The sequence below is a fragment of the Myxozyma melibiosi genome, assembly GCF_037950935.1.
Source record: "Myxozyma melibiosi strain Phaff 52-87 chromosome Unknown BZA70scaffold_6, whole genome shotgun sequence".
Classification (NCBI taxonomy): domain Eukaryota; kingdom Fungi; phylum Ascomycota; class Lipomycetes; order Lipomycetales; family Lipomycetaceae; genus Myxozyma; species Myxozyma melibiosi.
Window position 1 is genome coordinate 239712 of NW_027042920.1, and position 26625 is coordinate 266336.

The 26625-nt window shown below is 51.5% G+C and overlaps 12 protein-coding genes across 12 annotated transcripts; 8 read left to right on the forward strand and 4 right to left on the reverse strand.

Annotated features, from left to right (window-relative positions):
* Positions 1–33: 33 nt before the first annotated feature.
* BZA70DRAFT_278858 (uncharacterized protein) lies at positions 34–1412 on the reverse strand. The gene has a single exon (XM_064912676.1). It carries the CDS (start codon positions 1139–1141, stop codon positions 341–343), a length of 801 nt encoding a protein of 266 aa, XP_064768046.1. The 5' UTR covers positions 1142–1412; the 3' UTR covers positions 34–340.
* BZA70DRAFT_168447 (P-loop containing nucleoside triphosphate hydrolase protein) lies at positions 1384–3742 on the forward strand. Its single transcript, XM_064909852.1, has 3 exons — positions 1384–1572; positions 1708–1823; positions 1889–3742. Exons 1-3 carry the CDS (start codon positions 1526–1528, stop codon positions 3676–3678), a joined length of 1953 nt encoding a protein of 650 aa, XP_064768047.1. The 5' UTR covers positions 1384–1525; the 3' UTR covers positions 3679–3742.
* A 672-nt stretch (positions 3743–4414) lies between these two features.
* Positions 4415–7932, forward strand: BZA70DRAFT_267560 (uncharacterized protein; the record flags this gene model as incomplete). Its single annotated transcript, XM_064911111.1, has 3 exons — positions 4415–5299; positions 5358–7013; positions 7078–7932. 3 exons carry the CDS (start codon positions 4415–4417, stop codon positions 7930–7932), a joined length of 3396 nt encoding a protein of 1131 aa, XP_064768048.1.
* A 338-nt stretch (positions 7933–8270) lies between these two features.
* Positions 8271–9554, forward strand: BZA70DRAFT_267561 (MEMO1 family; the record flags this gene model as incomplete). The annotated part of the gene is made up of 5 exons (XM_064911112.1): positions 8271–8422; positions 8509–8577; positions 8636–8748; positions 8810–8921; positions 8984–9554. 5 exons carry the CDS (start codon positions 8271–8273, stop codon positions 9552–9554), a joined length of 1017 nt encoding a protein of 338 aa, XP_064768049.1.
* A 2495-nt stretch (positions 9555–12049) lies between these two features.
* Positions 12050–12905, reverse strand: BZA70DRAFT_278866 (uncharacterized protein). Its single transcript, XM_064912677.1, has 2 exons — positions 12852–12905; positions 12050–12794 (listed from the first exon to the last, which is right to left on the reverse strand). Exons 1-2 carry the CDS (start codon positions 12859–12861, stop codon positions 12334–12336), a joined length of 471 nt encoding a protein of 156 aa, XP_064768050.1. The 5' UTR covers positions 12862–12905; the 3' UTR covers positions 12050–12333.
* An 18-nt stretch (positions 12906–12923) lies between these two features.
* Positions 12924–15361, forward strand: BZA70DRAFT_257569 (CCR4-NOT transcription complex, subunit 3). Its single transcript, XM_064910825.1, has 3 exons — positions 12924–13250; positions 13339–13458; positions 13544–15361. Exons 1-3 carry the CDS (start codon positions 13116–13118, stop codon positions 15287–15289), a joined length of 2001 nt encoding a protein of 666 aa, XP_064768051.1. The 5' UTR covers positions 12924–13115; the 3' UTR covers positions 15290–15361.
* A 104-nt stretch (positions 15362–15465) lies between these two features.
* BZA70DRAFT_278872 (WD40-repeat-containing domain protein) lies at positions 15466–17452 on the forward strand. The gene is made up of 5 exons (XM_064912678.1): positions 15466–15547; positions 15790–15849; positions 15946–16051; positions 16121–16269; positions 16332–17452. Exons 1-5 carry the CDS (start codon positions 15496–15498, stop codon positions 17279–17281), a joined length of 1317 nt encoding a protein of 438 aa, XP_064768052.1. The 5' UTR covers positions 15466–15495; the 3' UTR covers positions 17282–17452.
* On the forward strand, positions 17383–18603 carry BZA70DRAFT_168635 (uncharacterized protein). Its single transcript, XM_064909853.1, has 5 exons — positions 17383–17611; positions 17716–17782; positions 17838–17897; positions 17972–18295; positions 18411–18603. The coding sequence occupies exons 1-5, from the start codon at positions 17544–17546 to the stop codon at positions 18435–18437; spliced, it is 546 nt and encodes a 181-aa protein (XP_064768053.1). The 5' UTR covers positions 17383–17543; the 3' UTR covers positions 18438–18603.
* Positions 18604–19337: 734 nt separating this feature from the next.
* Positions 19338–20424, reverse strand: BZA70DRAFT_267566 (uncharacterized protein; the record flags this gene model as incomplete). Its single annotated transcript, XM_064911113.1, has 3 exons — positions 19338–19516; positions 20209–20216; positions 20276–20424. The coding sequence occupies 3 exons, from the start codon at positions 20422–20424 to the stop codon at positions 19338–19340; spliced, it is 336 nt and encodes a 111-aa protein (XP_064768054.1).
* Positions 20425–21881: 1457 nt separating this feature from the next.
* Positions 21882–23825, forward strand: BZA70DRAFT_289667 (uncharacterized protein; the record flags this gene model as incomplete). The annotated part of the gene is made up of 2 exons (XM_064914135.1): positions 21882–23694; positions 23755–23825. The coding sequence occupies 2 exons, from the start codon at positions 21882–21884 to the stop codon at positions 23823–23825; spliced, it is 1884 nt and encodes a 627-aa protein (XP_064768055.1).
* A 210-nt stretch (positions 23826–24035) lies between these two features.
* BZA70DRAFT_168952 (uncharacterized protein) lies at positions 24036–24700 on the forward strand. The gene has a single exon (XM_064909855.1). It carries the CDS (start codon positions 24247–24249, stop codon positions 24601–24603), a length of 357 nt encoding a protein of 118 aa, XP_064768056.1. The 5' UTR covers positions 24036–24246; the 3' UTR covers positions 24604–24700.
* Positions 24666–26548, reverse strand: BZA70DRAFT_168710 (SecY subunit domain-containing protein). Its single transcript, XM_064909854.1, has 5 exons — positions 26282–26548; positions 26154–26192; positions 25994–26084; positions 25855–25933; positions 24666–25800 (listed from the first exon to the last, which is right to left on the reverse strand). Exons 1-5 carry the CDS (start codon positions 26329–26331, stop codon positions 24728–24730), a joined length of 1332 nt encoding a protein of 443 aa, XP_064768057.1. The 5' UTR covers positions 26332–26548; the 3' UTR covers positions 24666–24727.
* Between the last annotated feature and the right edge of the window lie 77 nt (positions 26549–26625).

Consider the following 26625-nt stretch of genomic DNA (forward strand, 5'->3'; position numbering starts at 1 on the left):
CTTTCTTCTTCTTCTCTTTTTCCTTTTCTCTTCTCTACGCGCAGCAAAGACAGTACGGCTGAGAATTGGACGTTTAATTACTTCCTAATCTGTGTTTTAGCTGTGATTTAAACCTAACAGTTTTTTGCGCTGCGCAGACTAGAGGAGGTTTCTTCTCACTGCTTCTATAAGAACCCGACTGGAAGTCTGCATCTTTTTGCAGGCAATAAAAATTTGATGGTCGGGTGTCAGAGTAGCTGTACATTTACTTTAATAATAAACTGTTTGATGACCCATTGATTCTTGAGGAGTATTCACAATTACAACCAGTATACACAAAACGACTATCGTAATCAACACACTATTCCTCGTCCTCATCCTCCTCATCCTCAGGGTGCTTCGCCAGCGCCTGCGCGATCTTCAGTGCGTCTTTCATTTCGTAGTGCTTCTTCCGCAACTCCTCAAACCTCCGGTGTCTTTCCTCTTCTGTCTCGGTTGGCTCTGTGTTCTCGTCGTTGGCCTGCTCTTCTCGCTCGTCCGCGGCCGCAGCGCTCTCGTCGACTATGATCCGCGACTCTTCGCTCGGCACAGCAGCGTAATTCTCCTCTGGCTCACCCAAATCAAGATCTGGCACGTCCGAACTAGGCTTCGCGCCCACTCCGTTATTGATTCCGTTTAATGTCAGGTTGATTATCTCGTCATTGTCGTCGTAATCCACCAGATCTGACGGATCAACAGAGGCAGCGTATGGCGTCTTTGGCTCGGTAATCTTCATCGTCGCCGTCCGCTCCTGCTCGGTCAGATAGATATTCGCCTCATCCCACTTCAACCTCGCCTCCTGCCTCTTCCTCGCCGTCTCCTCGTCCTCGCCCTCGACCGGCAACAGCTCTTCCGGCGGCTCCGAATGCGGTGCATGCACCAGCGGCGCGCCAGACGTGTGCCCGCGGTCAGCCAGCGGATCCACCGCCGCCGGTTTCTTCTCCAGCGGCTTGATGTTCATCATTGACCGGTCGCCGTGCATCGCCGCATTGCGCTCCGTGTTTTGCAGCAGCAGATCGCGATCGATCGGCGGAGGCGGCTGGTGGTATCGCTCCGGAGGCGGCGGGTTCTTGAGGATGCCCCGTGGGTGCACGGTATCGGCGGAGACTGGTGTATGCGACATGATGATCCTGTTCTCTTTTGCAGTTTTCTCTCGTAAAAGCAATTCTGTAGTAGATAAATGAAGAGAGAAGAGAGTAGAGTAACAGCAATCAGGTTCTTGTGGGCTCCTCGCGAGATTCCCTGACAGCGCGACCTATTTTTTATGCCCGCGCATGTGATGAGCTCATAGTTACCTAATCATAGTCACGTGAAATTGTTATCACGTGACGATACTTGGGAGAAGAGGGAGCTGCGAAAAAAAATTTTGAGCGGTGAAAAGTCCCAACAGCGGCAAAAACCTCTTTTTCTCCTTCTTCACGAGCAGCAAATTTCTTCTGCTGTCCTTTTCCTGCTGTTTATCAGTCTTCTGTTCCGTCGAGAGCAGTGAAGCCAGCTTGGAGAAACGATGAAGGTTACTTGGAAAGATATCGGCACTGTGCCAAATGCGAATGAGTACGTCGACCTTCGTGCAAGGGTGGTGAATGATATTGAGATAGCAGGTCTCCTGTTCTCTTCATATGTTTGCCTCTCTCTGTCCTTTGCTGTTATTTCGATTAGAGTGTTTGTACTCAACTGTTTTATGTATAGGTTCTTGGATGTTGTCCTCAACCGAACTCAGCGCAAAACCCCGACAGTTATCAGACCCGGATTCAAGATTTCACGAATCCGAGCCTTCTACATGCGCAAAGTTCGCTACACTGCCGGTACGCTGTTTTCTCTACCCTGCGATTCTGCCATATAGATTAGGTGCTAACATTTGACAATGCAGATGGTTTCACTGAAAAGCTCCAGGACATCGTAGACTCGTTCCCCCGTCTTGATGATATCCACCCATTCCACCAGGATCTCCTGAATACTCTCTACGACAGAGACCATTACAAAATCGCGCTCTCGCAGCTCTCAATGGCGAAGCATCTCATTGACCAAGTCTCGCGCGACTACGTCCGTCTGCTCAAATTCGGTCAGTCGCTGTTCCAGTGCAAGCAGCTCAAGCGCGCGGCTATGGGTCGCATGGCTACCATCGTCAAGCGTCTCAAAGATCCATTGCTCTACCTCGAACAGGTCCGCCAGCATCTCGGCCGTCTTCCCGCGATTGACCCCAACACCCGCACGCTCGTGATCTGCGGCTACCCTAACGTCGGAAAGTCGTCGTTCCTCAAGTCGATCACCCGTGCTGATGTCGACGTGCAGCCGTATGCGTTCACGACCAAGTCGCTCTACGTCGGCCACTTTGACTACAAGTACCTGCGCTACCAGGCCATCGATACGCCCGGAATCCTCGACCATCCGCTCGAGGAGATGAACACGATCGAGATGCAGTCAATCACTGCGATCGCTCACCTGCGCTCCTGCATCTTGTACTTTATGGATCTTTCCGAGCAGTGCGGATTCTCGGTCGAGGCTCAGGTCCACCTCTACCACTCGATCAAGCCGCTCTTTGCCAACAAGACCGTGATGGTCATCATCAACAAGATCGACGCCATGCGTCCTGAAGACCTGGACGAGAACCGTCGCGCGATGCTCGACACCATCACCGCTGAGGGCAACGTGGAAATCATGCAGCTCTCGTGCCATCTCGAGACCAACTTGATGGAGGTCCGCAATGCCGCGTGCGAGAAGCTGCTTGCGGCGCGCGTCGAGCAGAAGCTCAAGGGCACCAAGGTCAACGACGTGCTCAACAAGATCCATCTTGCTGTGCCCATGGTCCCGCGCGACGGCGTCGACCGATCGCCTTTTATTCCCGAGGCCGTCAAGTCGATGAAGAAGTACGATCCTAATGACCCCGAGAGACGTAAGCTTTCTCGCGATGTCGAGGCCGAGAACGGTGGCGCTGGTGTGTACAACATCAACCTGAGAGACAAGTACATGCTCGAGAAGGACGAGTGGAAGAACGATATCATTCCCGAGTTGCTCGACGGTAAGAACGTCTACGATTTCCTTGACCCCGAGATCGGCTCCAAGCTGCAGGCTCTGGAGGAAGAGGAGGAGAGACTCGAGGCCGAAGGATTCTACGATTCCGAGGATGACGATATCTTTGAGACCGAGGAGGATGCCGATATCCGAATGAAGGCGGCCTGGATCCGCGAGAAGAAGAAACTGATCCAGAACGAGAACAGATCGCGCAAGAGTCTGCGCAACCGCGCCATCATCCCGCGCTCCAAGGTCCGCAAGACGCTCTCCCAGATGGAGGCTCATCTCGACTCTATCCACGTCGACCACACCGAGGTCACCGAGCGCGCTCGTGGTCGCGCGGCGGAGGAGAAGGCTTACGAGGCGTCGATCGACGAAGGTGGAGTTGACACGATCATGCGCGAGGCTGCGCGGTCGCGCTCGCGCGGTCCGGCGGAGTCGACCGCGAACGAGATCCAGAGCTCGAGATTCGACGCGGGATTGGGCACCAAGTCGCTGCGTGCGAAGGCCGATAGAATCGAGAAGATGCATAGACGGGAGCGGAATCGCCTGGGTCGCGCGGGAGAGGCGGATCGACATGTGGCTGATACCAAGCCGAAGCACTTGTTTGCTGGTAAGAGAGGTATCGGCAAGACCTCTAGACGTTAAGGAGAGATCTGGTATAAAAGTTGGATTTTGTTTGTTTGTCTTGTTTTGTCTTGTTTTGTTTCGTTCATGTTTGTTCTTACTTTTTCTGGATGGGATCATTTCATGTGCTGCGCTCTCATGTTTTAGCTTACTTATTACGGTGACATACACCGGCTCTGCAGCACAGGCAGAGAATGCTGATATAATTGCACTTGTTTGAAAAATGCTGATCAGTAAACGAAAAAAGCGTGAATAAAGGCTTGAGTTCTGATATTGGCCTTGTTTTGGAGGTAGAAGAACAGAGATCTGTGCTGTATGTATCCGTGCTCTCGCCTCCACAACAGGCGGATGCGCCAGGGTTCTCGCGGGCCTGTCGCCATTATCTCGCCTCTGCGTCATCGTCGAGCTGCCATAAATATCCACCGTCGAACATTCTATTCGCGCATAAAGCACATTCAGAGCCTGTGTTCCTGCCCGGACCTGTGTGTGTTTCTAGGCATTGTACCCGTGAAGGAGCAGTCAATTGCGCTGCAGTTGTGCCAGCAGTGACCTCGCATCTCTGTGTGCTGCGAAGACCGTGTTTAGTCTCGCCTCCGCTTGTGCCGGATTCAACGAGGAACCAACGGCAACGCCACTGCCTGCACTGCTCTACTTCCTTTCTTTTACTCAATCGCTCTCTGTGCTTTGGAAAGGCTTCGTGGAGTTTTATTTGACCTGCCCGGAGCATACTTGGTGCGTACAGAAATACACCTCAACCATGGCCTCCAGAATCGAACGCGTACCGGTATCGCCGCCAATACAGCAATTGCAAGATCTGTCGCTATCGGACGAACCCCAGAAACAGTCTGGAATTGTGACAGAATCCAGAGAGAAGACCACGCTATCTTCATCCCTGCAGGACCTGATGCTCACCGGCCAGCAAGAGCACTACCTCAAGAAAGAGCTGATAAGTCTCGAGATCGAGCACGAGATTGCAGGTATCAGCACGCCCAACGCGCTCGCTCGCTTCGGCGCCCCGTTCCGCGACTCGGCCGCACAGTCGCCGCTTAAAGCCAAACGTTCGAGCGGACGGTCGATGCTCGCGAGTATGGGGCTGGCGCGACACACGCAGATTACACCCGCCGAGCTTGCCCATGCGATGCAAGCCAACGAGATCCGGCCCGAGGACTCCGAGTTCCCGATCTTAAGACACGTGTTTATCAACCATGTTCGCAATTTCCCCTTCCTTGACTCGACGGACGAAATCGAGTTTTGGCAAAACAAAGTGCAGACGTTTTGGGAGACGTTCTCCGCAAAGCGGATAAGTTCGACCGATGACCGCACGGAGGAGACAAAGCGCCGGCGACTGGCGTTCAAGATTCAGAAAATGATCGAGATCATGATGTCTTCGGGCATCAGGACTGCCTCTGGTTTGGAGAGAGGTGTTCACACCGACGACTCGGATTTGGGAACAACAACTACTACGGGTGCCGCGTCTGCTGCGCATGAGACTGGCGATGCAGCGCACGTATCAGCAGACGAAAGAGAAAAGTTCATGACCGAGAACGCGATCGACGGAAGACCTATCAACGGCTTTGATATCAACGTTGTCGGTGTGCGAACCGTATATCAGCGAAAACGGGTCAAGAACTCGTCGCATTTAGTAAGCACCTTTGCTCCTTTAGCTGTGTAGTAACCAGATACTAATCGATTCTGTGTAGGAGTTTATTATTCGGACGCGTGTTGATGGTCGCGAAGCGTTCGTTTCCAAACGGTATTCTGATTTCCGCGATTTGCACACAAAGCTGCTGCACGCTTTCCCGGAGAAGAGCATCCCCAAAGTGCCAATGAAGAACAAATCTTCGAGCACAGTCACAGACGACAATCGGCCTCACTCGGCACCGATGTCTACAATGTCGTCGGACGACGAGAAAGGATACGATGATAGCGATAACGAAGAGATTGAGACCCCGCTATCCCCGCTCCATAATCACGCGGAGATTCTGGATGAGGATATGAGTCCTCGAAGCTCGCTCTCTCATGTTGCTTCCGATCTTTCTGCAGCTTCATCCTCCGGCGCTTCGTCGGCTTCCCCGCACTCCAACGGGGAGATTGAAAGTCCATCGTCTCCTCGTCCTGCCAGCGTCGGCAAGCATTCAACCGTCAAGAAGCTCTCGCGCAAGCTCTCGATGCATTCTCTTGCGACCAAGCGTGTATCCGAGTCAGTACCCTCGCTGCCGCACTCGCCACTTTTGACCAGCCCTAGCCAGAGCGTGATCGACAGTAAACTGGGCCATACGCGCACAGGCAGTATGAGCAGCGACTTCCGCCGTACGAGCGCTGAGATCTTGCGGCTGCGGTCGAGTAGAGAGCTACACCTTGATGCAGCAGTGATTGGCGCCATAAAACTACTGGGAGAATCGCAGCGCCTCTCCTTACGCGCTTTCTTGCGTTCGTGTGTGGGAATCTCAGCAGTTGCCGAATCTGAGATCTTTCGATCGTTCCTGCTTGACCACGGGTTTTCCGAGTCTGATTTGACGCCTGCCGAGGTTGACGATGTCAAGCGACGGATGGAAGCCGACGAACAACGCCTTGAAGAGCAGTTCCGATTTTTCCAGATCGCGTCCCAGCGCGCGCGTGAGCTCGATGCGTACATTGCTGATTTCAAAAAGGAGCTTATCCAACGAGACGGACTGTCCCGATTCTTTTCCGAGATTCGACAGAAAGAGCGCCTGGCTGATCTCTCGCCTCGGTATCAGAAGTTTGTCGAGTGGGCGCGGATCGAGATCGCGGCTACGATCTATCACTTGTTTGTGGGTCAGGATAATGCTTCGGATCTACTGGCGCAGACAAAGAGAATCCATCGACTGATGCCCTACGCGGTTTTGAAGAGCGTGATTCGGTTCTCGAATCCGGTGTCGATGATGAAGACCGTTCTCGATCTGTTTCTCGCGCAGCCGTTTGGTCAGAAATCTCTTTTGCAGCGAATTCTCTACATTGCACTCAGTGAAGATCTGAAAATGCAGGAGAAAGCGATTCAAGTTGTCAGGAAGAAGATCAACAACGAGGCGCTTTGTAACCGGATACAGAAATATGTCGAAGGCGATGAAGCTCTTCGCGGGCAGGTAGACTGGGAGATCAACGAGGAAGCAGTCGACGTTATAGTCGCAATCGCAAAGACGGACGCGATCGATCCCCCGCTTGATGTCGCTGTTATCGGCAAGATTATCAATTCGTGGATAGCGTGGAATATCGCGGTCGATGACGTGAACGCCGAGGTTGATGACGATATCAGGTTCTTCTCAAATCTAAAGTCGTTGCTGAAGTTGATGATTAGGAAGAGAGATAAAGATATGATTCTGTCGCTTACGGGAGAGGTGGGTTCTCTTATTTTTCATGCCGAATGATTTTTCTGATGCTAACATGCTTCATCTTTCACAGAAAGTCACGATGGATCTCATCAAGGATGTATTTACAATGTTTTACGAACCTCTGGTCCGGGTCTACAAATCCGCCAGTGTCCACCGGTCTGTAGGCGACGTTGCAGACTTTGTCGACGATCTGATAAAGACGGTCGAGGAATGTGATTCCGAAACCACAGCACATGACGCCAACGTGCTCGTGCAGAAATTCGTCGATCTATGCGAACGCCATCAAGAGTCGTTTTACCGATTTGTGCACGAGGTCCATGTCAACGACAATGGCCTTTTCACGAAACTCATGTTATGGATCGAGGAGATTCTGCAGTTTTTGCGCGAAGGGCCGGACTCGACTATTGACATGAACGAGCTATTTATCCACTCGACCTCGATACCGTCAGTAGTCGACCCTGATACCGGCGAAACAATCGTGGTCGATCGGGAGAAACTACTGGCGGAAATCGATGCTATGATTGATTGGAACCTGAAACGGAAGCTATGGCGAGAGAAACGCGTGCGTGATCGACTACGGCAAGGAAAAGGAGTGCGCGCGGACGTGAACGACGACAGTGACGACGAGGAAGCTCAGGATGAAGCGGAATGGCGGGCGACGTTGCCATCTATTCTCCGCAGCGAGGATTTCGGTCTGCGCGGCGACGATCTGGCGCAGTTCGAGGTCGACCAGTCAAACATCAGCAGCGAGGAGGACGAAGATGAAGACGAGGATCTGATGGATCCGATCGAGTACGAGCGGCGGGCGAGAGCTAGACGGAATAGGCGCGGGGGATCGAATGGAGAGCCGCCAAAGCCGGACTTGGTTGAGATCCCGAAGCTGTTAGGGCCATTTGTCGAGCGGTTGAAGGTTGTGCTCGCATAGAGCGAATGGCATTGACTTGATGATAATGTGTAGGGTGTCCAGAGTTTTTTTCATCGCTAGTTTCTTTCCTTTCATGTATTTATTGTTGGTTTTTCCCGGATTTTAGACGTGTTTGTGTTTTATTTGTATCCAGTTGTATTTCATTACCCAAATAGAGAAATGAATCAAAACCGCAGTAAACGAAAGCCAGGCGTTGGGAGTTTAAGAAGACCTCGAAACTCCCAACTGTCAGCTTATCCCGATCCCGCTGCTTCCACCGTTCTTCTGTCGTACTCCTCGCTCGTTCAACCGGTGCCGTCAGCAGTCTGATAACACTTGCTATTTACTAGAATCGCAACATGAAACGAAGAGCAACTCACGCGGGATCCTGGTACCTCGGCGACGGTGATGATCTCGACATCCAGCTCACAGAGTTCCTTGACAACGTGCCTTCTGCATCGACTGAGCACGGCCCATTCCCTGTACCCGGTGCTCGCATTATAATCGCTCCGTATGTGGTTTGTTTGTTGCTGGTTGTTGCTGTGTGCTGAAGTGGTCGTGTGATGGGTGATGCTAATCTGCGGGGTGGATCAACAGGCATGCGGGATACTCGTACAGCGGGCCTACAGCTGCCTGGGCATACAAGGCATGGGACGTATCGGGGCTGTAAGTCACTTGAGATTGGTTTAGCAGCATATTAGCTTTAGCTAATGCAGTGGCATAGGAAACGTGTGTTTTTGCTTGGACCCTCGCATCATGTATATCTCAAGAGTTGCGCACTATCGCAATGCACTGAGTACGAGACGCCGTTGGGGAACATACCGATTGATACCGAGAGTATGTCAGGTTTCTTTATCAAAGTGGAAAAAAATTCTATTCTGACTTTGGACTTGTTTAGCGATTGAGAAGTTGCATAAGGGTGGTGAATTCCAAATGATGTCTAAATCGACAGACGAGGACGAGCATTCGCTAGAGATGCATTTGCCATATATTTACAAGATCCTATCAAGGTACACTTACTCTTACTCCGTATATTGTTTTTGACTACGATACATTCTGACACTGGTTCTAGTTCGAAAGAAGGAATGCGTCCACTGGTACCAATCATGGTCGGCTCACTCAGCGCCAAAATGGAGCGCGAGTTTGGCGAGATCCTAGGTCCGTACCTAGCCGATCCTGCCAACGGCTTCGTCGTGTCTTCGGATTTCTGCCACTGGGGTTCGCGGTTCGGATTCACAAACTACGTCGAGGACGCAGACTGCTCGCGCGTGCGGTCGTTGTCGGGCTCGAACCAGATCAGCTCGGATATGCCGATCTACAAGTCGATTGAGATTATGGACTACAAAGGTATGGAAGTTGCAAGCAGAGGATCGCATGCGGAATGGACGACGTATCTCTCCCGCACAAAGAATACGATCTGCGGACGTCACCCGATCGGCGTGGTCATTGCTGGGATCGAGGCCTTACGTGAAGCTGGAGTAGGCGAGTCGGATGACAAGTCTACAGCCGAACCGGCTGGAGAGGAAGACGCGCAGAAGGACCAGTTTGGCAAGATCTACTGGGTCCAGTATAACCAGAGCAGTCACTGCAAAAGGCTGTCTGACTCCAGCGTCAGTTATGCGAGCGGGTTTGCAAAGGCGTGACTGTAAAAAGCTTGCGCTCTTGTTTTGCTAGTCCCCGTGTTCCTTTTCCGGTGACTTTGGTTTTTTTTGTTTTTTATGGTATAGGCGTATAGGGGATGTTTCGCGTTTTTTGTTCTGGTCTGCACAAATAATGATTACGGTGAAGATAGGTCTGGATGCGTTTGTAGCACGCCCACAAACTGTAGAGAAATCTTGCAGACCCTTACTAGTTTGAGTGAACGATAGTCCCTATAAAGAATAAAGCGCAAGCTTTTACTGATCAGAACTGGTTTGTTTGCGCCGTCAGAGAATCGAGGAGAAGGAGCGAGTCTGCAGCTCGACCCTGATACTCTCTTCGTCGGTTTTCTCGATAGTATATGCTTCCATCTCGCGATTGCTCACCAAAGACAGAAGTCGCTGTGCTTAGCCAAAGCCTCAATCAATTATTTACTGAAAAATACCTTTACCACGCAAAATAAAGAGAAACATGTAGAAAAGTACGAAATCGCAGGCGCGTTGTATGTGATTACTTGTGTCCAGAAAGAGAAACCCCAACCTGCGAGACACGCGCCGGCCGAACCAGAATCCGCATATATTTCAGCGCGCCCGCCCGTTCCTCCTCTCTTCCCTCTTCTCTTTCTCTCACCGTGCTCGACTTTGGTCTTTGCACTCTCCCCACTACGATACCTAGTCTGATCCTACTTTTTGGTAGTAGATCGACACTTCGGCTTTCTCTCTCAACGGCAACACCGTCGGATTTGGATTTGAGAGGCTTCGATCCCAGTCCTCTATCGCATGTGTGGACCCCTCGTGGAGACGCACCAGAAGGCAGCCCATACTGCGAAGGCAGTATCCTCAGAGAGTAGCATATACCAATGTAGCGATCTCTGAGGATATCTCATGCCAGAGCAGGTTGGGATAGCATTCTAGAAAGCAGCCCATATTGCGAAGGCAGTATCTCATGCCAGAGCAGGTTGGGATAGCATTCTAGAAAGCAGCCCATATTGCGAAGGCAGTATTCTCAGAGAGTCGCATATACCAATGTAGCGATCTCTGAGAATATCTCATGCCTCAGCAGGTTGGGATAGCTTCCTGTTGCATCTTTGCGAGAGTAGCTCACTCCGATTCGGGATCCGCGCTTGCGCTTTCCCAAGGGTGGGCTGCGCTGTGCCATGCATGCGAGAAAAGGTAGGGGAGAGAAGCCTACTCAAGCCAAGCGGTCTGGTTTATGACCTGCATGCGCAGATACCGGGTGAGTGCGCCCAAAGGTACTTCCATGCCGTTGTCGGCCCAGTCCCTCTGCGTGGCCTGCCTGAACGCGTGGGGATCCTGCCGGTCAGGATCGGCGCGGTTGGTCCGGGCGGCCAATCTGATGAGCTTCTTCTCTAGCCAGGTTGCTCATTTGGATTTAAAACGTCTTCGTTGTCGCGTCTCTGATACATATGCGCTGGTAAGCTGCGCCGTCGCAAGGGAGCCCCGAGGCGACGGTTGTTGAAGAGAGTCCGCATGACCAAGCGGTTCAAGCGCAACGTTGACAAACCACCAATACGGAGGCGGTTCATGACTGTCTCTTGGGTGAAGTCGGGTTTTAGTGGGTATGGCGACTTTGAGAGAGTCGCAGAGTCCCACATAACTCTTGAGCAATCTTTTCAGTCCTGTTCAGTCTTGTTCAAGAGTATGCGTAACGCATTCTTCCCGATCCTGGCACCAGTCGCTTTATGCGCGCTCTTCCTGTCTCTGCCTGTTCTGTAGCTGCTGATGTGCTGATGTTATGCTGCTGTACTGATAAGTTGTTGTACTTATATATTTTAATTGAGGACTTTGTCCATCGACTGATGTGTGGGAGAAGTTCGTTGTTGTACTTATATATTTTAGCTGGCGATGAAGCTGTGTGATATTGTGAACTTGATCTTTGTCAACCGACTGATCTGGGAAACAGTTTAGCAACTGTTCATTGCGAAGATGGAGGGAGGTAGGCCTTCGTCTTGTATTAGCTATCCATTGGCCGGAGATACAAGGGCTGAGCTGAACTCCTTTCTATTCAATTTGACTGTTGCTAAACTCCTATCGAACGATTTGTGGGACAAGTTCCGGACCCGTTTATTGCGAATACGAAAGATGAAAGGTCTTCGTCTGGTGCTAGTCATCCATTGGCCGGAGGCACAAGAGATGCGCTGATCATCTCTCTATTCGCAGTAAACCGTTTCCCAACTTGATCCCACAGATCTGCCGATTATGGTCGTCGTTTTTTATTGTACTTGTATATCTTTGCGGGGGGAGAGCAGCTTTTGTTTTGTATTGAGGTATGAGAGCGCGCAGGGCGGTTCCGTATTGGAAAACCAAGAAAGAAAAAAAAATAAACCTTCATATTTTGTTCTATATCTCATTGATAGACAGTAGGCGTGTAGATCAAGTAGAGTGAACGTAGCAGAGAAGGAGGGGAAGAGTCTGACGGTGAATCCAAGCTCCGCTACTCTTAAGCGGGCGCGTTGTTCCTCCGTGTAGATCTTCGATATCGACTCTCTTACTTCGTTGTAGATAGATGACTTCTAATATCTGGTAAGCGTTGGTGAGATGATGATGATGATGATAAATCTCTGTTTCAAGTCCGTTGCAATCTCTGTTTCAAGTCCATAGCATTGGTGAGGTACCTGAACAAATAGCGACAAATATAATGTAAAACTTGATTCTTGTTCCAATAAACCAAATATAACAATTCACATAAACTAAAACACCCAAAACCCACAAAACGCAAAACCCGCAATGCAAAAAACTCATCAAACCGTCTCTCGATCCTCATTCACGGAGGTGCAAGACTCGCAGTCTTCTGGCTAATCTTTTTGGTTTCGTCACCTAATGAGACCGCAATCTCAACCCGACTGACTGATCTATTTTTGGTAGCCATAGCCCCTCGAGTGTCCTCGGACCAGTTAAGAAACAGTATCTCATCCTGCACTTTCACAATATCTGTCGTGATGATGATCTTATAGCCCATCTCCTTATACCTCAGACCGAGCGAGAGCGTTTTCGGAATCGCCTCGCCGAGGCCGACGAGGGTTACTACTTTTTTGCTCTGTCCCTTTTTGGACTTGCTAGGGGGAGCGTGCAGACGCTTGACGATCTCGTTCGAGCGTTTGAGCAGGGATATGAATGGGGATCTGGCAATCACGTAGACGACTCCGGCGACGTCGTATTTGACGCCGTCGTGGAAGAAATCGGGCTTTTCTTTCTGAATGTGCAGCGGCGCTGGTCGTTTGCAAACTTGATCTGGAGTTAGCACATGTTTTCAAAGCCTTTTGATCTCATAGATATACGTACTTCGTGGCATGATCACTCGAATACTCTTCCAACAAGACAAAGGAAAGGCTGGGGATGTGGGACATAAGCAGGAGAAAGGACATCGCCACGAGCCCCGCGTCAGAGCAAAGCGCAGTTCGAGAAACTCAAATCGACGCGCCCAAAAATAAAAAAAAAGGTTTCGCGAACACCGTTTTGTCCTCTTCCAACAAAGTCCGTCCGGGTTCTCTGATTCGAGCTGAATATTCTGTTTCCTGTACTTGTATTGAAAGAACACCGTCAACAATGGCGCAGCGGAAGCTGCAGCAGGAAATTGACCGCGTGTTCAAGCGCGTGGCCGAGGGCGTGCAGGCGTTTGATGCGGTGTACGACAAGGTCATGACGACTACGAATCAATCGCAGAAGGAGAAGTTGGAGCAGGTACGGCTTGTTCTTTGCCTGGTTGGGGAGTTGGATACTTGTTTGTGGGAGAATTTGGAGTGCTAATTGCGCAATTGGTGATGTCTAGGACTTGAAACGCGAAATCAAGAAACTGCAACGTCTGCGAGATCAGATAAAGACATGGATGGGCAGCAATGATATCAAAGACAAGAAATCGCTGGTAGACCAGCGGAAACTCATTGAGACGGTATATATCTTTTTTATCTTGAACTCGGATTTGCGAGTGTTACTATAAATTGACTAATACTGACGCCGTCTTTCGCGCGACACAGCAAATGGAACGCTTCAAGGCCTGCGAAAAGGAAATGAAGACAAAAGCCTACAGCAAAGAAGGTCTGAGTACCGTCCGGCTGGACCCGCGCGAGCGCGAGAAGATGGAGATGGGCAACTTTATCACGTCGATGATCGACGACCTAGATCGGCAGGTCGAACAGCTCGAGGCCGAGCTCGAGACGCTGCAGGTGACTATGAGGCGCGGCAAGAAAGACGCGGCGAAAGCGGAGCGGTTGGCGGAGACGGAGTACCGGATCGAGCAGCACAAGTGGCATCAGAGCAAGCTCGAGGTTATGCTGCGGTTACTAGAGAACGGCGATTTGGAAGCGAATCAGGTCGCCAACATCCAGGAGGACATCAAGTACTACGTCGAGTCGAACCAGGACCTTGACTTTGCTTCGGACGACGAGATGTACGACTCGCTTAACCTGGATGAAGAGGACGACATCTACGGAATGCACGACAACGACCACCAGTCGCAGGACGCGCACTCGACCCACGGCGAAGACGAAAAGAAAGAAATCAACACGCCGACAGTGCCGCTTCTCATTGCGAAAAAGGCAGAGCCGACCGCCGTCCGCAAAGTGTCTACCAAATCCGCCGCCCCGCCGCCGCCGTCGTCGTCGTCTTCCTCTGCTCCCGCCGTACCTCCCCTGCCTCACCTTCCAAGCACATCCAGCGTGCACGCGTCGACAATCACCAGCGCGGCAATGAAGCCCGCGCCGGCTCCCGCGCGCCCAGCAGGCGAGAGTCTGAAATACGCGTCCGCGGCCGCAGCTGCTGCCGCCGCAACCCCCGGTCTCGCACCACTGCCTCCACCGCCGTCTGCCGTGCCCGCATCTACTGCAGCTGCAGCGAAGACGGTGGCGGAAAAGACACAGGCGCGCGGCTCGTCCACGGCGTCGTCGCCGGCTCTGTCGTCTGCGACGGTGGCTACGAGTACGTCGAGTGCGTGGCAGAACGGGGCTGCTGCGGAGCAAAAGAGCGAGGGTGTGGCTAGTAAGTCTGGCACAGGTTCTGAGCGGTCGAACGTGTTTAGTCTGAAAGATATGGAAGCAGAGTTGAGCAGGGTGTCTGCCGCGCAAGCGGCAGCAGCAAAGTCGGCAACAACAGCATCGGCAGCTGCAGCAGCGGCGGCGGCAGCGAAGGCGAATAACGAGGATCTGCAAGCACGGGACAAGACGCCAGACCTTGTGCGGTCGAACTCGAGCGCGGCCGCGTCGGAAGAAGAATCGATTTTCCATCTTCCGGCGGGCCTGCAAGACCTCGTGTCTGGATACGAAGCCGCGAAGGAGAGACTACAGAGTGCGGCGACGCCGGACGCAATGAGCAAGATGGTCGAGGTCTCGTTCGCGAGCTGTCCCGAGGCCGTGGACGCGACGAAGCCGAAGCATTACCAGCCCAAGACGCCGTTTCCGACGTCGGCGTACTTCCCGCGGGAGCCGCTCGCGATCTTTGACGATCCGCTGCTGTACGAGAAAGTGGATATCGACACGCTGTTTTACTTGTTTTACTACAGACAGGGCACGTATCAGCAGTACCTGGCAGCGCAGGAGCTCAAGAAGCAGAGCTGGCGGTTTCACAAGAAGTTTCTGACGTGGTTCCAGCGGCATGAGGAGCCAAAGATCATCACGGACGAGTTCGAGCAAGGCACGTACCGGTACTTTGATTTCGAAGGGACGTGGCTGCAGCGGCGGAAGGCCAACTTTGAGTTTGAGTACCAGTACCTGGAGGACGAGATATGAGTGTCGATGTGATATAAATATGATATAAATACTTGCATTATGTCACTAAGGCGAATAGTAAAGTCGTAGAAGGTAATTAGGCAAATGTAGATTAGAATCAGGAAGTGGTTCCAAACCCTTGCCGCAGCTCAGCTTCCCCTGGCCAAGCGCACCTCCTTCTCGCCCTCACACCTTCCCACCCACCGACTCACCAAACCAAGTCTGCAATGGCGCCCGCAACCACGAACCCGATCCCGATCGACGACGCCGACATCGAGAGTACGTTTTTTTTTGTGTTTTAGAAGCTGTGTTTGCGTTTTGCGAGTGGGTAGGAAGTGGGCTGGGAGAAGGAGAGGAGGCGAGGAAGCGCGATGTGCGATGACGGAAGACGCGTTTTTTCGTCCTGCGCGCGCGCGTGTTTGCCACTTGTTCGCGCTCAGGGCGTGAAGGTTGCTGAGAGAATAGTTGAAATTGGTGTTAGTTGACGAACGGTGCTAATATTCTTTTACGTTTCGTTGTAGTGGATGATAAAGAGCGGATTGCGGAGGAGAACATTGTTAGCGAGAAGATCATAAACGAGGGTAAGTCTTTCTATTCACGCTGCAGCTGTTTCACTACAGCTGTGACTGAAGACGCTCGATCTTGAGAGGAGAGTGTGCTGATTTTTGATACTGCAGAGTACAAAATCTGGAAGAAAAACTCGCCGTTCTTGTATGATCTGGTGATCTCCTCGGCGCTCGAGTGGCCCACGCTGACGACGCAATGGTTCCCCGACAAAGAGACGTGAGCGGTCTTATATTCTTTTGTAATGTTGTGTTGGAGATACTGACGATGTGTTGTTTGTGGTGATAGACACCCGGGGAAGAATTATACGACTCATAGGTTACTCCTGGGAACACATACGTCGGGATATGATCAGAATTATCTGCAGATTGCACATGTGAATCTTCCGAATATGGATGAGCCACTTGATCTACGGCAGTACGATGAAGAGAAAGAAGGTGAGCCCAATTTTCCAGACTTATTTTCGAACAAAAGAGAAAGAATGGGCTAACGAGGATAGAAATCGGGGGACACGCACAGTCAGAGTCGCGGCTCACGATCCACCAACGGATCGTGCACGAAGGCGAAGTCAACCGCGCGCGCTACATGCCGCAGAACCCCGACATCATCGCGACGATGAGCGTGTCCGGCGACGTGCTCGTGTTTGACCGCACGAAGCACCCGCTGCAGCCGACGGGCGCGTGCCGGCCGGAGGTGCGGCTGGTGGGCCACACAAAGGAAGGCTACGGGTTGTCGTGGAACTCGCACAAGCAGGGCGAGTTGCTGACGGGGTCGGAGGACACGACGGTTGCGTTGTGGGATATTAATAACTACAGTAAGGCGAACGCGCGGTTGTCGCCGACGAAGCAGTTCACGACGCACACGGCGATTGTGAATGATGTGTCGTGGCACGCGCACCACGACAGTTTGTTTGGCTCGGTGTCGGATGATTTGACGCTGCAGATCCACGACACGCGGTCGACTGCGGCGACGCCGGTGCAGAAGGTGCAGGCGCACGCGGAGGCGGTGAACGCGATCGCGTTCAACCCTGCGTCGGAGTACATTCTCGCGACCGCGTCGGCGGACAAGACGGTTGCGCTGTGGGATCTGCGGAAACTGTCAATCTGCCTGCACTCGCTGCAGGGCCACAACGACGACGTGACGTGCCTGCAGTGGTCGCCGCACGAGGAGACGATTCTGGCGAGCGCGAGCCACGACCGCCGGGTGATTGTGTGGGACGTGAGTCGGATCGGGCAGGAGCAGACGCCGGAGGACGCGGAGGACGGGCCGCCAGAGCTGCTGTTTATCCACGGCGGACACACGAACCGGATCAGCGACTTTTCGTGGAGCCCGACGATGCCGTGGGTGATGGCGAGCGCGGCGGAGGATAATTTGCTGCAGGTGTGGAAGGCTGCGGATTCGATTGTGGCGGTGGATGAGAAGGATGTGAGCGCGGCGGAGCTGGAGTAGTGTATAGTAGACGCAGATTAATGTATTTCTGTTCTATCTGTTCTGTAAACGTATTGCCTGTTTGAGGCAGTAGGAGGGAGGTCGCGTTAAGGTTTGGGTTGGCAATTACCTTACATTTACGGCCAGCGGCAATCAGCCAAGTTACTCTACACTACACTCCAACTACACTACAACCACAACTAAACAATCAGCCCTCGACAAGACACAGTTTCTTTCATTTTCTATATTGAATAGCAGATACTCATCCACCGATTGACTCGAAATGACGACAGCAATGACGACGCCAGCTTGGTTCAACAACTACATCGATCCCTCGACTGCGGTGGTAAAGTACGTATCCTCATCGTCCTCTCCATCGTTCTCTATGCTCTCGTCCTTTTTATAGAATTTCGTTCTTTTATAGAATAATGTTGCTGACATAGCTGTGCGGGTAGGGCGACGAAGAATACGTATCCTGTGCCGGCTTCTTATAATAAGGATATCGTGTTGAATACAAAGGCTGTAAGTGTGCGGATGTGGTGAGATGAGAGGAGGGAGTGGAGCTGACGGGGTGTAGAAACATGCCAAGGAGCTTGCGGGGATGCCTCAGGCGATGCAGGATGATTTGAAGGTGAAGGTAGGAAAGACAAGACACAAGATATTTCTGAAGAGAGAGAGGAGAAGGAAGCTGACATCAATGACGATATATAGAAAGCATGGGAAATCGCCCTCGCGCCCTCAAAATCCCTCCCAATGAACGCAATAATGTCCTACTTCTCTGGCTCGTCCCTGCAAATCTTCTCGCTGACCATGACCTTCATGCTGTTTTCCAACCCAGTCAAAGCGATCGCGGGCGTGAACTCGACGTTTGCGCGGTACGAGTCCGAGGCGACGTACTCGCGCATCCTGCAGGCGAAACTCGTGTTTATCTTGATGAATCTCGGGACGATTGCGGTCGGGGTGTGGAAGATGAGTAGTATGGGGGTGTTGCCGACGAAGAGTAGTGATTGGCTTGCGTGGGAGAGTCAGACGTCGGTAGGTTCTTTCTTTTTTCTTCTTTCCTTTTTCTTTTATTTTTCTTCTTCTTTTTTTATTATATTTATATTGAAAGAGGAGTGAAGAGTCACATACTAACTTATATGATGTCTAGGTACTTGAATCGTCGGTGGTGGTATAAGACGGAAAGAGAAGAACGAGAGAGTGTACGATAGATAATAATGCATTATTGCCATACTTATTGACAGAGTAATACTGCTCCCGTAAGATATTATTATTACTTGCTCTCAGAGGGTATAACTGTAGCTATACAAAGTAGATGGTATTCATAGTTGTGTAAATAGTGTTGAAAATCAAGTAAATAAGGAAAGAAGCACGTGGTGCGGCGAGCAGCTTGAATTTATTCCTCACAAAACATCCCGACCGGCATTAAAAAAAGCAGAACACCACATCGATCGACGTCGTCACCAGCCGTTCTCTGTCGCAGTTTTCAGTTGTTTTTGAGATTATTACAAGAGTTGAGAGAGTAGGTGAAAGGAGATTTGTTGACTTGGACTGAATTGAATTGAGTTGAAGAGAAGAGAAGTGAATAGTCAGGACGAAATTAGTTTTCGAAATTGATTTTTTCTTGCGGGTGGTTTAGGATTTGTTGATCACTATCTGCTGATCTACAACGGAGGATATAACAAGTGAAGGACATCAAACATCTCTAAAGAGATAAAACTATACAACACCAAGTCTATTGATCAACAAGAAGGAGCAACAAGAAGATGAGCAGACCACCAGGCCCCTCCGCACAGACTATCTGGTATGTTTACGACTATGCAGCGATCTGGCGTGACGAGTTGCTGACGATGGATGTTGTGTTTGTGTAGGAAGAAGATGGCGTTTTTTTGCGTGGGCACGATTGGGTGTTATATAGTTGTGAAGGGGTATGTGTGTTGAAGAATGAAGAGTGGAGGGAGGAGTACTGACGGGTGATAGTCAACTGAATGAGTACCGACGGGTGCGTTACGAGAACGAGCGGAGAGGTATGTAGTATTCTTGACTGTGATTGTATTGAAAGTACAAGTCGATGAGATCAGACAGCTGACGGACAGAATAGCACGCCGGGAGCCAGGCCACGAGTATCAGAAGATAGCCGAGGTGGAGAAGCGGAGCGACGGGGCGGCGAATCCGAGCTCGGAGGAAGTGAATGATCCGAGTTTTGGGCGGAAGCGGAGTGACAAGTCGTAGTGGAGTCGAGATCAGGAGATGGTGCTGTTTATAGTATAGTTGAATACAGAGGTCTGGACTACGTGTGATATGAGATGAAAAATAAGAGCAGAGTTAAAGAGTGAGAATGGTGAGCTAAGGGTAGAGTTAGAGCAAGAGTTAAAGAGAGAGTTAAAGAGAGAGTTAAGGGTAGAGTTGTTGGTGTTGGTGTTGGTGTTGAGTAGAACCGAGAAGGAAGGCGAGGGCGAGGTAGTACCACTTTGAGTTTGTGCGGCAATCTAATCTTATCAGATCGAGGGGTCGGATCGTCGGGAGGGCGGATGAGTCACGCTGTTAGCAGAGAGTAAGTGGAGTGGTTAAGAGAAGTATAGAATAGGTAAGGTAAAGTAATGTATTGTAATAGTATTATACAAAAGAATATGCAAAGAGCAGCATGAATTAGGGTGAACGGGAGCTCGGAGTTCGGGAGGCACGAAGCCCTTGGATTATGCGATGGCGCCACTTAAAGCAGCGCCGCACGCATCCGAGCATCCTTATGAGTAAGATGTGGTAATGAGATAGAACAAGAGAAGAACAAAAGATGATAGTATTGACCGAAGAACACCGAGCGCCAATAGAGATATAAGAAGACTAGTATGAGAATGTTGTAGATAGTATAGAGGAAGAGGAGGAAGCTGCCAGCAGTTTCCAGAGGTGCGCTTATGGGCAGTGTGGGCTAGTCGCGAACTTGAACTGACTCGGTGTTCTGGAGATGTTAGCTGAGAATACTAAAAATAAAACAGGAGTAACAAAGAAAAGACATACGAGTCATGGTTGAGGGTAGATCTGAGAGGAAGGGCGAATGGAAGAGTGAATCCAAGTCCGATGTAGGAGATCATGAGAAGGCCCATCTTGCGGGAGGAGGCGGAGGAAGTGCGGGAGGAGAAGGATCTGGCGAAGGCGAATGCGGACATGTTGTAGTATATGAAGATGAAGTAGAAGTAGATGTAGATGTTGAAGTAGTAGTAGAAGAGTAGATGTAGATGTAGATGTAGAGCAGAGGCAGAGCAGAGTATTTATATCGCAGCCGCTGCTCTGCTGTTGCATCGCGCCATCTTGGCTCTACCCCAAAACTCTCTCTCCGGGGTTTGGCTCCCAGAATAGTAGTCACGTGGTGTCTACATTCCAGCCAATCACCGTAACTCTATTTCTAAGCTGCCTTGTATATGTATTATGTGTTGCTGTACGTGTGTATTAGTAATAGTCATGTGACTATTATTACTAATATGTTAGTCATGCGTTGTTATGAGCTGTTTTCTGCATAGTAGTAGGAGTAGTAGTGGCAGTTGCTGCAGCAGTAGCAGCAGTATGAGTATTGAATACATTACAACACTGAATACATTGCAGCATTGCATGACATTGAATATCACAGATCAGCTCACTAATTCACTCATCACTCAGCCTATGCTGAGCACGCAAGCAGAGCAGACGCGTCGCTTTATACTTATCTCGGACTCTGTTGCCCGCAACGGCAGCCTGGTCCAGCCCAGGTCCATGCCAGTCCGGGGCTTCCGAGCTCTCGTTCTCGTTCTCGTCATCGTATTCGGCGTCGCTGCCTCGCCTGGCTCGCATTGTTCTTACTACAACTGAAGATAAAAATAATTACAAACAGTTCCTTACTTCCGGCTAGGCAGAATAGTAGCAGAGCACAGAGAAGAGCAGAGCACAGTCTTGATAGCGACGCACTGCCCGAACAGGCAATTATCTCCTCTTAGTCTATCCTACTACTCTCTATCTCTATCTCTCTCTTGTTTTTGTTGTCGTTCTGTGGCTTTGTCAGACAGGCCTGGACAATGCAGCCACGGCGTTCTAGTTCTGTCCAGTCTAATCCGCCGTGCAGAGGTCGCGGTCGAGGTCGAGGTCAGGTCGAGAGCCATCAGATTATCTGATTGTGAGCGATAAGAAACAGATCACAACAAGTGCGCGCTTCTGTTAGTGCAATAGGGTGCTCACAACTCACATCTAGTCACACTCAGTCACACCCAAACGCACCGCAAGATCGTCTCTTCTTGTGCTTGTATTTGTGTTGTTGTTGTTGTTGTTGTTGTTGTTGTTGTTGTATTATTGTTGCTGTTGTTGTTAAGAGAGCAGTAAAGCAAGTCATTGCTGTTATCTGTTGTAGTTCTTCTCTTCTCTTCCACATCTACACCTCCTCTCTCTTACTACTCTTCATCCTCACTACCTCCTCTCAGCCCAGACCCGATAAGCCTCTGTGACTGTGACCACCCGGCGCCACCACCGCTCCGCTGCTTCCTCCTGCAATCAGCCAAAAATGCCCTCTTCCCTTCCTCGCGACCCTCTTCTCTCTTCCTCCTCCTCTTCCACCTCCTCCTCGCCCTCACCTCCTCCCTCCCGCCCCCTCCTCGCCTCAATGGGCATCCCCGAAACACTCGACGACGACGCCCTGCGTCCCGTCCCCACCATCCGCTCATACTCTGCCATCAACAACCCGCTCGCTGACGAGGCCCAGGGCATCCTCGACGACGAATCTCCCCTCCTCTCGCCCTCCTTCTCCGCCGCCGATGGCCCCGTCGTCCTCCCCAAGGGCCGTATCGGCCGCCTCATCAACTTCCTCCGCGGCCCGCGCCCCCCGCGTCCCTCCACCGTCTCCCTGCTCTACCCCCCGATCCAGCTCTTCCCCATGAAGCTCGGCCGGTCTGTCCGCAAGCGCACCCGCGTCTCCGCCATCGTCCTCTACCTCTGCTCCTGGTTCCTCATCTTCGTCTTCCTCTCCCGCAAGTCCCGCTTCTCCCCCCTCGTCTCCTCCGGCGAGGACATCGAGCTCCTCGAGTGCAACAACAACCCCCTCTGGATGACCCAGAACTACCACGCCTGCGGCCTCGACGCGAAGAACTGCGACCCCTTCTCAAACACAACCCTCTCCTTCCGCTGCCCGTCCTCCTGCGCCGGTGCCGCAAAGTACTCCATGTCCGCCGTCGGCACCGAGAACGTCATCTACAAGCCCTATGTCATCGGCAACGAAGACGGCTACCGCGCTGACTCCTTCATCTGCGCCGCCGCCGTCCACGCCGGCGTCATCTCTCAGCTCAACGGTGGCTGCGGCAGAGTCATCTTCTCCGGCCCGCGCGACGAGTTCCCCAAGTCCTCGCAGAACGGCGTCGAGACCATCGAGTTTGACTCCTACTTCCCGGCCTCCTACGTCTTTGACCGCTCCCTCGTCGCCGAGAACTGCCTCGATCTCAGATGGGCCATCACCGGCGTCAACATCGCGCTCTCCGCCATCTTTGCCTACTTTGTCTACTCCCCCGCCGCTTTCTTCTGGGGAATGTTCATCATGGGCTTCTGGACCATCGTCCTCGCCTCCGACCCTCCTCCTACCAACAAGCTCCCCAACCCGGGCGCAGAGGTCATCTCCATCGCCTTCGAGCGTCTCCTTCCCACCGCCTTCATCGGCTATGTCATCATGAACGTCGCCATCCGTCCGCAGATGACAAACATCCGCGCGCAGATGACCAAGGCCGTGCTCTGGGTCGGTGCCTTCTGGGTTGGCGCTCTCAACAACTACACCTTTGACGAGCTGCCGCTCGACCGCTTTGTCGCCGAGGACATCAAGAACCTTCCTGGTGGCATCGTCGCCATCACCTTTGTGTTGCTCGCCATCTTCCTCGGTGCTTGTGGTCAGACATTCACGATCTGGAAGAACAACAAGTTCTTCCCCTACCTTGCCGGCTACTCGATCGTCTTCACAACCTTGATCGTCATGGCGCTCGTGCCCGAGGAGACCCTCCGTATCCACCACTACATCCTCGGTCTGCTCATCCTCCCCGCGACTGCCTTCCAGAGCTCAATCTCGATTCTCTGGCAGGGTCTCGCGGTGGGTATGTTCCTCAACGGCGCAACCCGCTGGGGCTACGACTCCATCCTGCAGACCGAGTACCAGCTCAACCGCGGCGGACCGCGCAACACCGACCTCGCGCACTTCACCACCAACGCGACCAACTTTGACGGCGACTGGGTCGCGTGGGACTATCCGTACAAGTCCCACGACGGAGCCAACTACACCGGCTTCAGTCTCTTGATCAACGACGTCGAGCGGTACAGAGGACCACACATGAACATCTCGCTCATGGAGTTTTACAACATGACCAATCTCGAGTACCAGGGATACAACTATAACTGGTACTTTAGAATCGGAATGTACTCTGATGAAGGCGAATGGTCCGGTATGTTATCCCTCCTTTCTTCTCTCCTTTTTTCTCTATCTCTTGCTAACAACCTCATAGACTACACAAGAGCCGCCACCGCTCTTGCCCACAACGGCAGCTGGGTTGATCCCCAGCCCGGCCCTTCATAGACTGGAGCGCTCACTGAGCTGTGTATAGAGATTCTTTTGTTTTTCTTATAGATTTTCTTGCTGGTGTGTCGATATGAGTATCGTCACCTCTTCCTCTTTTGTCTACGCGTTGTGCTTTCCCTTTCTATATTTTTAACGACTGGGTTTTTCTTTTTTTTCCGTTTTTTTTCCTCTTTTTCTATTCTTATGACGATAGCATTCGTGGGGTGGTTGCATTTTTATTTATTTATTCTTCGGTCTTGAAACGTGGGTGATTTCTATTTCTTCTTTTTCTCATTTTTTATTTTTATCAGTCATCTTGTTCCTCTTATTACATGTATTGGTTTGGCTCGGATATGTTTTTCACTGATTGCTTTTAGTAACTAGTATATATTTCCATACTTTTATCTCGAGGGTATGCGATGATGATATACTATACTGTATGTCCTTATATCTTCGACGGTTTTCTCCTCTTCTTTGCTCTTCCTTTTTTCTTCATACATATTCTTTTGATCTTATGGGATTCTGGCTGCACGCGACTTTCTTATCTTATTTTATTTTATCATTTACGAGTTACTCTTTTCGGTTTTTTTTATTGTGTGTGTTTGTGTTTATGCTTGAAGTATGGGAAATTTCTACCAAAAAATTCGATGCGGGGTGTGAGATGAGAATGAGAATGGGGTGTGAATGGTATGAGAGTTATCAACACAATATATATATCCTTTATCACTCTGTCTTGTGTAGTTACCTCGTAGATCTTAAACTAGTCGCAATGATGACGATAAGTGAAATACGATAGATGAAGTATATTTATACAAAAACAATGAAAAGCTCGTCTCTCTCTTTTTTTCTTCTTATCTCGTCAAAATAAACACTCCTTCGTTTCTCATTTCGTTCTCTTACAATTCATTCGATGCGCGCACTCACATCAAATCCGCCATCGCGCCAGGCATCCCACCGCCCTCCTTCGCCGCGATCTCAAAGTATCCATAGATGGTCGTGACCGCGAGCAAGATCGCGGTTCCGCTCCCGAGCGTGCCGAGCAAGTCCGAGGTGACGCTGAGCGCGCCGATGCACGCGCCGCCGAAGGCGGCAGCGGTCGGGATGATCTTCTTGAGTTCCTTGTACATCGACTGCTCTCTGTGGCCGGCCATCACGAGGCCCTGGTCCTTGAGCTGCTTCGCGACGTCGCGGGGTGACGAGCCCGAGATCTCGATCCAGGTCTTGGAGAAGACGGCGCACGCGACGAGAATGAAGGTGATGTACACCACCGTCTTGATCGGGTCCGAGAGCGCGTCGGTGATGTTGAGCGGCGGCTGCATGTAGTACGCCAGTCCGGAGACGGCGTGCAGCTGGCGCGTGCCGGCGCCGGCTTCCCACACGCCCACGAGGCGGACGAGGAAGTTGTCGGGGAACCGGTTGAACAGGATCTGCGAGATGATGAAGACGTTGGAAGTCAACGCGGACTGCAGCATGATCGGCAGGTTGGACGTGTAAAACAGACGGACGGGGTAGGTTCCGTACGGTCCGCGCGCGCGGGTCGACTTCACCGGGATCTCGACGCGGAAGCCCTGCAGGTAGACGACGACGAGGAAGACGGCGACGGTGGCGAGCAGCTGCATCATGTTGGGCAGGTTCTGTCTGTAGAACGCCTCCTTGAGCGCGCGGCTCTTGTCCTTGCGCGTGAAGAGCAGGTGCACGAGACTCACGACCGCGCCCTCAAATTCGGTGCCGCGGCCGGTGTTGACGGTCGTGGGCGAGAACGCTTTCCAGACGATTTGCTCGCAGATGTTGGTCGCGATGAAGAGCGAGATGCCGGAGCCGAGGCCGTAGCCTTTCTGCAAAAGTTCGTCGAGAAGGATGACCACCACGCCGGCAAGAACGAGCTGGAGGATCAGAAGAAGACAAACGCCGGCTCCGAGCTCCTTGGGGGGACCGTACATTCCGGTGAGCACATACACAGTAGCCTGTCCGACAGAGAGAATAATAGCAAGGACTTAAAAGCTCGTTAGCCCCCAATCGCCCTTATATCTATCGAGAAAACACTTACGCTTCTGAGCAGTCTGGTAAAGCTCGCGATCGCTCTTAAGATCGAGGTTGACATCAATGATGTGGGTACCTCCGAGAAGCTGAATTGAGAACAATTAGATCTAAAACTATGAGGGAGAGTGGGTGGGGTTTCTGCTTACCTGGAAAACCATGCCCGACGAAATGATAGGCGAAATACCCAATTCCATCAGCGTTCCCCGATTACTGGCAAGCATCATACGCAACCAGTAACTACACAGACGATTGAGATTAGACGACCGATACGGACGATCCAAGAGAAAGATAAACAAAGAAACCTACAGAGGATCTGAGCTGTCGGAGGAGACAATTCCGTAGAGACTAGAGCAATTGTCCGGTTAGCAAACGTTCGCTCTTTTTGTAAGAAGAGACTAGGAGCGGTGTAGAGTGAGGACAGCGGAAAGACTTACGGAATCTCACTCATGACCAAGAAGATCAGAAGAGTGACGCCGGTCCACATGAGACGCTGATCGAAAGGAACCTATTGCGCGAGACAATTCACAGTTAGCATACAGTCTTTCTTCTACTTTGCCCACTCGCGCACACTCAGCAATCATGAACACAGCTTCTGTAAACATCCACATGAATCCAATCCATTCCAGAGCAGGCAGGGCACGGGACCGCAGATGAGGCACGAACGCAGAGCGGACAAAGAAGCTTAGCACCAGCAACAAGAAAGACACACCTTGCGCTCGGGGGCCGCAACCTCAGGGAGGATGGGCAGGAAAGGCTTGACCAGGTCCAAGAAACGAAC

Bases quoted from the DNA above. Each gene is read 5' to 3' on its own strand.
- BZA70DRAFT_257569 (XM_064910825.1), top strand. From the start codon at position 13,116: ATGGCGCAGCGGAAGCTGCAGCAGGAAATTGACCGCGTGTTCAAGCGC. The intron at 13,251-13,338 runs GTACGGCTTGTT...GGTGATGTCTAG, and splicing joins AGAAGGAGAAGTTGGAGCAG to GACTTGAAACGCGAAATCAA. The intron at 13,459-13,543 runs GTATATATCTTT...CGCGCGACACAG, and splicing joins AGCGGAAACTCATTGAGACG to CAAATGGAACGCTTCAAGGC.
- BZA70DRAFT_168447 (XM_064909852.1), top strand. From the start codon at position 1,526: ATGAAGGTTACTTGGAAAGATATCGGCACTGTGCCAAATGCGAATGA. The intron at 1,573-1,707 runs GTACGTCGACCT...TTTTATGTATAG, and splicing joins ACTGTGCCAAATGCGAATGA to GTTCTTGGATGTTGTCCTCA. The intron at 1,824-1,888 runs GTACGCTGTTTT...TTGACAATGCAG, and splicing joins CAAAGTTCGCTACACTGCCG to ATGGTTTCACTGAAAAGCTC.
- BZA70DRAFT_168710 (XM_064909854.1), bottom strand. From the start codon at position 26,331: ATGTGGACCGGCGTCACTCTTCTGATCTTCTTGGTCATGAGTGAGATT. The intron at 26,193-26,281 runs GTAAGTCTTTCC...CAATTGCTCTAG, and splicing joins TTGGTCATGAGTGAGATTCC to TCTCTACGGAATTGTCTCCT. The intron at 26,085-26,153 runs GTAGGTTTCTTT...TCGTCTGTGTAG, and splicing joins TCCGACAGCTCAGATCCTCT to TTACTGGTTGCGTATGATGC.
- BZA70DRAFT_278872 (XM_064912678.1), top strand. From the start codon at position 15,496: ATGGCGCCCGCAACCACGAACCCGATCCCGATCGACGACGCCGACATC. The intron at 15,548-15,789 runs GTACGTTTTTTT...GTTTCGTTGTAG, and splicing joins CGACGACGCCGACATCGAGA to TGGATGATAAAGAGCGGATT. The intron at 16,052-16,120 runs GTGAGCGGTCTT...TTGTGGTGATAG, and splicing joins TGGTTCCCCGACAAAGAGAC to ACACCCGGGGAAGAATTATA.
- BZA70DRAFT_278858 (XM_064912676.1), bottom strand. From the start codon at position 1,141: ATGTCGCATACACCAGTCTCCGCCGATACCGTGCACCCACGGGGCATC.
- BZA70DRAFT_168952 (XM_064909855.1), top strand. From the start codon at position 24,247: ATGTCCTTATATCTTCGACGGTTTTCTCCTCTTCTTTGCTCTTCCTTT.
- BZA70DRAFT_168635 (XM_064909853.1), top strand. From the start codon at position 17,544: ATGACGACAGCAATGACGACGCCAGCTTGGTTCAACAACTACATCGAT. The intron at 17,898-17,971 runs GTAGGAAAGACA...GACGATATATAG, and splicing joins AGGATGATTTGAAGGTGAAG to AAAGCATGGGAAATCGCCCT. The intron at 18,296-18,410 runs GTAGGTTCTTTC...TATGATGTCTAG, and splicing joins CGTGGGAGAGTCAGACGTCG to GTACTTGAATCGTCGGTGGT.